Genomic DNA, 10000 nt, shown 5'->3' with positions numbered 1-10000 from the left:
TACTTTTCTCTCCTCTCCCTCTTCCTCTCTCTCTCTCTCTCCCACTCCCTGTCCCTGTCCCTGTCCCTGTCCCTGTCCCTGTCCCTGTCCCTGTCCGTGTCCCTGTCCCTGTCCCTGTCCGTGTCCCTGTCCGTGTCCCTGTCCGTGTCCCTGTCCGTGTCCCTGTCCCTGTCCCTGTCCCTGTCCCTGTCCCTGTCCCTGTCCCTGTCCCTCTCCCTCTCCCTGTCCCTCTCCCTCAATATCTTCCTTTCTTAATGTTTTGTTGCCTTACATTGACTTTGAGTATTTTTCTACATTTCTTTTTTTTCATATTTTGATGAAAAAATGTTCCTATATATTCCTAAATATCCCTACAGGTTTGGGTGTAAAGTGTGTAAAATACCATGCAGGGATGACACCAGGTCAGCGAGATGAGGCACACAAACAATTTATGTATGACAAGGTATGTTACATTGAAAGTACCCTTGAAATGTAATTGATAGATGAACTATGAAAGGTAACATTAAATCTTTGATCTTTTGAGTCAACATTGAAAATAAATACAAAGACAGACTTTTAACACCGAGAATATTACTTTATGCTGGCCAGTACTTCTTTTTCTTGTGCCATCTGAATGTTAAGTCTAACATATCATAGTTTTATCATTTCCCTTCTGTGTTTCATTTCATTTTGTCCATTATTTATCGTGTGTACTTTGGGATAGTATTGTAAGTGAATGTTAGACATCCTTTAATATATTGATAACTGTTTAGTTAGTCCTGAAGGTGGTATAGTTCTGGGATTCACAGACATCTGAGAAATCGTTGTACATTGTCACTTGAACCTGGCCATTTCTTTTCATAGACTATTTCAGTGTGGTATTTATTACTTTTATATTGTTTACATATAACTAATATAACTGGAGGTGGCCTAATTTTTGTTTGTCTATTTTTCATTTCCTATTGCCCTATCCATTTTTTTTTTCCCTCCAGGCAGATCTTATTGTTGCCACCATTGCTTTTGGAATGGGTATAAACAAACCTGATGTTCGGCAAGTCATCCACTATGGAGCATCAAGTAACCACGAGTCTTACTATCAAGAGATAGGTCGTGCAGGACGAGATGGCCTGCCGTCCGTATGTACTGTTCTGTATGCACCAGAAGACTTTGCAGTGCATCGGTGAGTTCAGTTTTGTGAATGAATAGATGATGACTTAAAGAGGTAGTGTATTAATGAATTTGAGTATTCATGTGTACAGATTACAAAGCAGTATATATATAGAAAGCCAAAAAGTAAGAAAGATATATACAACACTAGGCCAGAGATCACTCTACTCCAGCAGTGAAAGATCTGTTGAGTCCCAGGGAAAGAGGACAGGGGATAGGACAGTGGGATGGGATTGTTTACAAGTTTCAATAGGGAATGCCTAAGGTCTTATTTCGAGATTGCAAAGACTTATTTCTAAAAAGCATATATTCAGTTTAGATATGTTTTGTTTAGTCTGGTAAACAAAATTTGACTTCATAACTATCTGCTTTCATGGAAAGTAGATGAATACTGAGTAGCTTTCTCAGTTAGGTCTGATACTCCAGCTTGAATTAAAAAAGAATTTAAGCTATGTATTTTTGTCTTAAGAGAGGGAGAGAATAATGAAAAACAAGATGACCATTATGTAGGAAAACGGTATGAATGTGAACAGATATCTTCACAGCATAAGAGATGTATTTGGCATGTTTTGATTACAAATCATTCCGATTTACACACATTTCTGGTGATGGTATAATCAGAATGTGTCAAATACATCTCTCAAAGACATTCATTCTCATTCATACCTTCTCCTAAATTTGTCATAATAAACACTTTTCAGACCACCATAAATTCCCACTCTTAACAATTTCTTCTTTCCCCTACAGCTACTTTTTGAGCCAGATAAAAAACCAGCGATACCAGGAACGGCGGAGAGAGATGATGAGCAGGATGGAGAGGTTCCTAACCATAACAACCTGCCGACGTGCAGAGATCCTCTCCCACTTCACGTCCCGCCCCCCAGATCAGACCCCAAAGAGTGATTGCTGTGACAACTGCACTCGCATGTGGGTAACCTGATGGGAAGGATGGAGAGAAAGGCAGTAGAGAAAGAGTGCAGGATGTTTAGGGTATAAGAGAGGGTGGGGGGTGGGGGGATAACCTCATTTATAGAGATTATGGCAAATTTGATTTTTTCTTTTTCAAAACTTAATAAAATGTGTTAGAAAAGGAAAATAACTAAAGGACAGGAGACAGAAAAGGTTGTCAATGTTTTTTTAAAGGTGTTACTAGGGAGAGGGAGAGGGAGAGGGAGAGGGAGAGGGAGAGGGAGAGGGAGAGGGAGAGGGAGGGGGGAGGGAGAGGGGGGGGAGGGAGGGGAGGGAGAGAGGGGGGGAAGAGGGAGGGAGAGAGGGAGGGAGGAGGGAGGGAGAAAGGGAGGGGGGGAGGGAGGGGGAGAGGGAGGGAGAGGGGAGGGAGAGAGGGAGGGGGGAGGGGGGGGAGAGAAGGGAGGGAGAGAGGGAGGGGGGAGGGAGGGGGAGAGGGAGGGGGGGAGGGGAGGGAGGGGGGAGGGAGAGAGAGGGAGAGAGGGAGAGAGGGAGAGAGTGAGGGAGAGGGAGAGAGAGAGAGAGAGGAGAGGGGAGAGAGAGAAGAGAGAGGGAGAGAGAGAGAGAGAAGAGAGAGAGAGGAAGAGAGGAGAGAGGGAGAGAGAGAGGGGAGGGAGAGAGAGAGAGAGGGAGAGAGAGAGAGGGGGAGAGAGAGAGGAGGGAGAAAAGAGAGAGGGGAGAGAGAGGGGAGGGGGAGAGAGGGGGGAGAAGGAGGGAGAGAGAGAGGAGGAGGAGAGGGAGAGGAGGAGAAGGGAGAGAGGAGGGGAGGGAGGGAGAGAAGGGGGGAGAGAGAGAGGGGGGGGAGAGGAGAGGGAGGGAGAGAGAGAGGGAGGGGGAGAGGGGGGGAGAGGGAGGGAGGAGAGAGAGGGGAGGGAGGAGAGAGGGGAGGGAGAGGAGAGGAGAGAGGGAGGGAGGGAGGGGGGGAGAGAGGGGGGGGAGAGAGAAGGGAGGGAGGTGAGGGGAGGGAGGGAGGAGGAGGGAAGAGAGAGGGGGGGAGGGAGGGGGGGGGGGGAAAGAGGGGGGGAGGGGGGGAGAGAGAGAGAGGGGGAGAGAGGGAGAGGGAAGGGGAAGGGGAGAGGGAGAGAGAGAGAGAGAGGGGAGAGGGAGGAGAGGGAGAGGGAGAGGAGAGGGAGAGGGGGAGAGGGGGGGGGGGAGAGGGAAGAGAGGAGAGGGGGGAGAAGAGAGAGGGGGAGAGGGGGGGAGAGAGAGAGAGAAAGAGGAAGGGGAGAGGGAAGGGGAGGGGGAGAGGGAGAGAGAGAGAGAGAGAGAGAATAAATCATAGTGCTGGAAGTGGTTATTAGGATTTTAGATGAGAATCTTTAATGTGACATTTATTTTTATGTGGGTCTTTCAGTATATATATATATATATATATATATATATATATATTTTATATATATATATTATATATATATATATATATATATATATATATATATATTATATATATATATAGTGAAACTGTGTTCTGGGCATATAGATTTAAGGAATCTTTCTATTTTAGGCTTTTGCAGGAATTACTTGGTATTTTACCTTTTTAAAGTGAAATTGTTTTCTTGCCTTTTAAGTATAAATTAGATAAAATATTCAGCTAAAAGATTTCTCATTGAGCAGTGACATAATTCCCCATTTTACAGACTATCAGGTGGAGGAGTCAGCAAAGGTCAGAGCAGAGTTGAAGCAGCACTCGATACTGAAGGAAAATATGACTTCACCGTGGATGCCGTTAACCTTTTGAAGGCAGCAGATGTGAGTGATTTCAGAGGAGAAAGAGGAAAACTCATTATAAAACAGATCGAAGAAGATTCACTGTTGTAGTTCTCATATGATTTGCTTTTCCACTTTAGGTTGAAGTAGTTAATCTTAAAGGTGATACATTATGGTTTTTAAGACAGTTTTATTTTTTGTGTTGGTATCGAGCAGATATTTGGAATTTTGATTAATGTAGTTCATATATGTGCTGTTGCAATGGGATTTATTTATTTACTTTATCTGTAGGGTTGTAATGGACAATGTGCAATAGGGTCTCTCATCCTAGTGCTGAAAGGTTCGAACAACCAACGGGTGCGACCACAGTGGAAGAGAATAGAGTCCTTTGGTGCTGGCAAAAAGAGGAATGAATCGTACTGGAAGGCTTTGTGTACGTATGGAAATTACTTTATACAACAAAAACACAAAGTCTGTAAAGTAAGATAAAAGAAAATATGAGGAGGTCTCAATATACAATGATTTACAAAATGACATACCCTGTTAAGATAGAAATTTTTTTTTTTGCCTAGTCTGAAAAAAAAAAAAAAAAAAAAAAAAAAAAAAAAAAAAAAAAAAAAATATATATATAATATATATATATATATATATATATATATATATATATATATATATATATATATATATATATATATATATAAATGCATTCATATTTCCTTGATCTTTTGTGTACTATTTTGTGTTCACTTTCTTATTCATTTATTTTTTGTGCAGGTAAGATGTTGGTGTTTGCTGGCTATCTGTCTGAGACAACCATAAGCTCAGGGGGTGGTGGAAGGGGGAGGGGAGGATGGGGAAGGTCTGCCTCAACGTTTGCTTATGATGCCATCGGGATCACCAGGGAAGGAGATAGGGCACTGAGGAACCCCAAGTGAGTGGTATCTTTTCTAGGATTTTTTCTTAATTTTTGATTTTTTTTACACTAGACTATTTTTTTCCCCCTGTAATCTTGATGCTTACTCTGGTTGCTCACACTTTTGAGTCGTTGAGTCTCAGGATTTGTTCAAGCTGATTTCATCTCATCTTTTATTACTCTGCTCAGGTGAAAGATAAAGAGTCTAAATCCACTTAATAGTTACATGCTTAATAGTTCAAAGAGCTTTACATCAGGATGAACTTTACTACATGCTGTTACACCAAACTCAAGAAAACACATGATAAGATGAAGGGAAGATTTTCACAATTTCAGTGATAGAATTCCTGTAATTTATAGATACACTTATCAAATCAAAGGGTAAAAATCTTATATTCTCTTTTACAGTTGCAAGATCCTCCTACAGCCCTCAGCCACAATGCGTGATGAACTGCGTTATGTTATAGCTATAAAGAGACCAACGGCTGCAGACTCGACCCCTGTTGTTGGGCGTCGCAAATTCACTCCAAGGTAGGATGTGTTTTTAGTTTCTTTGAGTTTGAGCTTTTCTTAAGTAGGATTTGCTCTGAAAAATATATGTATATTTTTAAAAATAATCCTTGGTCATTGCTTGAAGACTAAGTATATCAGTAGAGTGCATCAAGTTAAAAATGCAAATATAGATTGTACACTTAGATAATCTATGGCTGTCATGGTCTTCTGTAACCGTAACTGCAGCCATTGTTTTGATTCATTCTTTAATGTTACCCGTAATTATTAGCCTGCCATGGAGGGGTTTTTGTTTTTATGAAGGATCATGATTTTAACTGTATATAAGAAATAATGGTTACTGTGATGGTGGTGGTGGATAGGGTAATTATTATTGCTATTTTCATTTTTATTTTTATTATTCTTATTTATCTACTCCAGATCTTTTTTTTCATTCATTATAATTTTTTTTTTACCATCCTGTGCACTTTTTGCAGTGAATTCCTTTGCCGGGGCCTCTCCAGCCTCCAGAAGCAAGGGCAGATGTCGAGCCTAAAGACAGAGACCAAGGAAAACAGTGCAGAAAAGAGTGGAAGCAACAAGGAACAGGCAACGCCAGTCGATCCTCGGGAAGAGGAACTAAAGGTTAGCGATTCAACACTGACAGAATGTGTGATTGGTGATGCTGATTCTGTTGATGCTGGTATGGCAAACATGCCATATCCACTGTGATTTTTGTTTATTGAATTTGTTTACACACAGTTGGGTCCACAAAAGTTTATCATGGAGTTAGTTACTTGCTGTCACTCATTTTGTTTATTTTTCCTTTTCCATGATAAAAAAAAAAAAAAAAATCTCTTCATATTGTTAACATTATAATAATCATAATGTCAATATTAATTATGTCAATGGCAATATTGATTGTAATAAAAAAAAATCAAGGAATAAGGTAATTAGGTGATGTTACCCAAAACTAAACTAAATGGATGATGCAATTACTTGGTTAATTGCAATAGGGGAAGGATATATGTGCAGAAGCTTACAAGAAGTCATGTGGTTTTGTATGTCCCCCCCTCTCTCTCTCTCTCTCTCTCTCTCTCTCTCTCTCTCTCTCTCTCTCTCTCTCTCTCTCTCTCTCTCTCTCTCACTCTCTCACTCACTCTCTCACTCTCTCACTCTCACTCTCACTCTCATTCTCTCTCTCATTCTCTCTCTCATCTCTCTCTCCTCTCTCTCTCTCTCTCTCAGTCTCAATCTCAATCTCAATCTCAATCTCAATCTCAATCTCAATCTCAGTCTCTCATGAGGATAAAAACATTTTCAGGTTAAACTGTATCAGTCGTTGATTGAACTGCGTAACCAGCTGGGAGAAGAGAGTGGATTCATGCCTTATTTGGTGGCCACGAACAGGGTCTTGCTGCAGCTTGCCCAGACCAGACCATCGACACTTAGTGCACTGCGCATGAGTAAGCATTTTTTTGTTAGAAGTGTTCTGTAGTCTGATGTGGATGTTTTATTTTGATTGTTATTTTGTTTAATTTTTTGTTATAAAATCAGCTGTGTAAAAATATTGTCATAGACTTGTGATTTTATTTTTTTTTATACATCTGCATGATTCATCAAGGTTAAATAAAGATACAATAGATAAACAACTTGAAAAATCCAGGGTTGGAGTTCTGAAGTACCTCCTGTGTTTGACAAAATGTTTGATTTGTGATCATACAAGTTACTAAATATAATTTTTTTATTATTTTGATTTCAGCTGAAGGCATACCTGAAGTGAAAGTGCAGAAATTTGGTCCTGCCATAGTCAAACACATTAAGGAATTTTGTATCAAACATAATCTTTCACATCAAACTGAAGGTGACGGTGGAGAGGACATAGCAAATGTAAGTGTATGTTAAGAAGGTTGCTGTAGGTGGTGAGATATTAGTTGTTTTGTGAAATATTGTAGGAAATTTCTTTGTATGTTTATTTTTGGAAAAATATGCTCAAAAAATATTTAGAATTTAGCATAATCATATATTTTTTACCTGAATCATCCTTTTTTGTAGGAATTAAGAAATGAATAAACATAGTGAATTTCTGGCAGATATATGCATTATGAGAAGGTAACAAATAATTTCCCCCTTCAGAGCAAAGGTGAAGAATCAAAACCATCAACTAGCAATAAAGCCAGCAGTTTTGTTTCATCCAAGCAGCTCTATACATCACAGCCTACTCTGGACACTTTTAAGTATAATTCCTCGAAGGCCAGCAGCTCATCAGGCTGGATATCGGCATCCAAAGCCAAGGTTTCCAAATCGCCGTCACAAGAGGAAGATACACAAGAGGACAAAGGACTGTCTACTTTAAAAGAAGGTGATGATACCCAAGGAAGCAGTGTGAGAAATCATTCCACAGAGACAGTGAATCAGGTGAGCAATGGGACTCAAGGCACAGACAAAGAGGAATCATCATCATCACCCGATAGTGATAAGGATAGATGCAGTAATGTTGAGGAAGTTGGTACAAACAAGCAGGCTGGCAAATCAAAGTATTTTGTTCCCAGCTTGGACTTGGTAGATGCTGATGCCGATTTGTTTGGAGCAGAAGATGAAGATAGCAGTAACAGCAGCTTCTTCAGTGGTCAAAAGAATAAAACAACCTTTTTGGAAAAGGAAAAGAATGAGTTTAGGACCCTCAAGACTGATAAAGATGAAAAAACTGGAAACGGCAAGAAAGACAAAGATGATAGCAAACCAGCACTGGATAAATCACAGTCAGTCACCAAATCAAAACCACCACCAAAGAAAAGAGGAATTGTGTATGATGATTCAGACTCAGACAAGGAAGAAAAGTATTCTCAGGAGTCACAGGAGAAATATGAACGCATTCTGGCCGACAGCAAGAAAAAAATGGAATCGAGTGGCTGGATTGATGCAAAAAGGATGAAAAAGAAGATGAAGAGTAATTCACTGTTTAAAAGATAAGTTAAAGGGAAAGTGAAGAGTAAAATTCACTATTTCCAGATGATTCCAGATACCCAGTGGCATTTTCCGGTTAAAGACAGGCAAGATTTCTGGGGTACTAAAAAGGCTTTGTGGAAGAAACATTTGCCTGAAAGGAAAAAGTACAACATATGTATGTAGACATCAAGATTACATTTCCTTTTTATGTTAATGATAAAATACTATGGTGTAAAAATAAGTTTAGTTGTCTTTATTTTACAAAGATTTTGTAATAAATATAGGAAAAAACTACACATCAATTTATTGTATTCCTTTGTTGTATGGAAAAGAGTGAACAATAGATGATATATTTTCATATTTTGAGTAGATTGATCAAGGAGGTGAAGAAAAAGAAAGGGATTTAAAGGAGAAGGAGAATAAGGAAAAAGAGAAGAAGTAGAAAGAAAAGGAGGAGATTAAGAAGAAAGAAAGGGAAGATGAAGGAGAAGAAGGAGAAAGAACAAAAAAAAGAAGGAGAAGGAAAATAAAGAGAAAATGAGAAGGCAAAGGAGACTACAAAATTTTGAGAGTGCATGACAGAAGAGTAAAGTTCAAGAACCAGTAGAAAAAAAAGAACACAAGGAGGCAAGGGCCTATTGTTCCTGTATGTATAATGATTAATGAGTGGCTGAGAACAAATGCCAGGAAAATAGGCTGACTTATTGGAACAACCATACCTGTCAAACCTTATAAAATATTTAATTTAAACAAATACATTCTTGGCCCATAAAGTAATCGTATTAATACTTAAAAACAAAAAACAACTTTCTTTTAAAGAGATACCCAAGAATATGAATTTAGAAGGGAGGAGATATGGAAAACAAAAATGAACATTAATTCAATTTACTCTATCATCTTTCTTTCTTTGCAAGACAAACAGCTGTAGCTTTTTATAATCAACAGATAGGCTGCCTCATGAGGATACACTGTGGCATACAGTATGGGTCAACACTTATATGAGGGAAAGAGAAATTTAAATATTTGGGAAGGATTGCAGGAGGGTCACACTCTGCTATGCTACAATTACACTAACTTTGACACCTCTCTTTTGTATTGAAATACAAATGAGCACCTAGTATAAAATACCTTTAATGTTTCACATTTTTTTCCCCAGTATTAAACTGATTTATAAATATTCTGTTTTTCAAAACTGCAGCTGAAAAGAGAAGACAAATATTCGCCTAGAGTTAGTTTTAAAGTAGTATTGTTGACACTAACTGTAGATGCAGATGATCTTAATATAATTAAAATGATTACACATTCCCTTTAGGACATGTCTGGCTTTGGGTAGTGGCAGAGAACCAGACGAGAGAAGTAAGGGAAATGAGAAGAATAAAGACAAAGAGAGGTAGAAGGAGACGAAGAGGGAGAGGGAGAGGGAGACGAAGAGGGAGAGGGAGAGAGAGAAGGAGAGGGAGAGGGAGAGGGAGGGGAGGGGAAGGGAGGGAGAGGGAGAGGAAGGAGGGAGGGAGAGGGAGAGGAAGGAGGGAGGGAGGGGGAGACAGACAGAGTGGGAGAGAGAGAGAGAGAGAGAGAGAGAGAGAGAGAGAGAGAGAGAGAGAGAGAGAGAGAGAGAGAGAGAGAGAGAGAGAGAGAGAGAGAGAGAGATCGGGATCGGCATCAACGTCGATCTCGGAGTCGCTACTCTCGTCGTCAAGGATGGTGTCATCCAAACGATGACGACGAGGCTGCGGGACTGGGGGATCCTTTTGTTTTTTTGGCGTGCTTGTTTGGTGGTGAGATCTGTTTGTGTTCAGTGTTTTTGTAGTGTTAAGTGCTTGTGTAGTT

General features: G+C 39.9%; 1 protein-coding gene across 2 annotated transcripts in view; it reads left to right on the top strand.

The window, feature by feature from the left end:
- Nucleotides 1–8464, top strand: part of LOC119579071 (Werner syndrome ATP-dependent helicase homolog) — a 15154-nt gene extending 6690 nt beyond the window's left edge. Inside the window, exons 9-19 of one of the 2 annotated variants that reach the window (XM_037926796.1) lie at nucleotides 357–442; nucleotides 972–1159; nucleotides 1894–2073; nucleotides 3750–3861; nucleotides 4111–4252; nucleotides 4594–4750; nucleotides 5141–5263; nucleotides 5719–5866; nucleotides 6546–6687; nucleotides 6984–7111; nucleotides 7358–8464. In XM_037926796.1, coding sequence (XP_037782724.1) covers nucleotides 357–442; nucleotides 972–1159; nucleotides 1894–2073; nucleotides 3750–3861; nucleotides 4111–4252; nucleotides 4594–4750; nucleotides 5141–5263; nucleotides 5719–5866; nucleotides 6546–6687; nucleotides 6984–7111; nucleotides 7358–8194 — 2243 coding nt within the window. In that variant the 3' untranslated portion in view covers nucleotides 8195–8464. The remainder of the gene's footprint in view (nucleotides 1–356; nucleotides 443–971; nucleotides 1160–1893; nucleotides 2074–3749; nucleotides 3862–4110; nucleotides 4253–4593; nucleotides 4751–5140; nucleotides 5264–5718; nucleotides 5867–6545; nucleotides 6688–6983; nucleotides 7112–7357) is intronic. The other variant, XM_037926797.1, reaches the window with a different exon arrangement.
- The last annotated feature ends 1536 nt before the right edge of the window (nucleotides 8465–10000 follow it).

The sequence above is a fragment of the Penaeus monodon genome, chromosome 11 (genome assembly GCF_015228065.2).
Source record: "Penaeus monodon isolate SGIC_2016 chromosome 11, NSTDA_Pmon_1, whole genome shotgun sequence".
NCBI classification, from domain to species: Eukaryota; Metazoa; Arthropoda; class Malacostraca; order Decapoda; family Penaeidae; genus Penaeus; species Penaeus monodon.
This window is presented reverse-complemented; position numbering and strand designations above follow the sequence as displayed.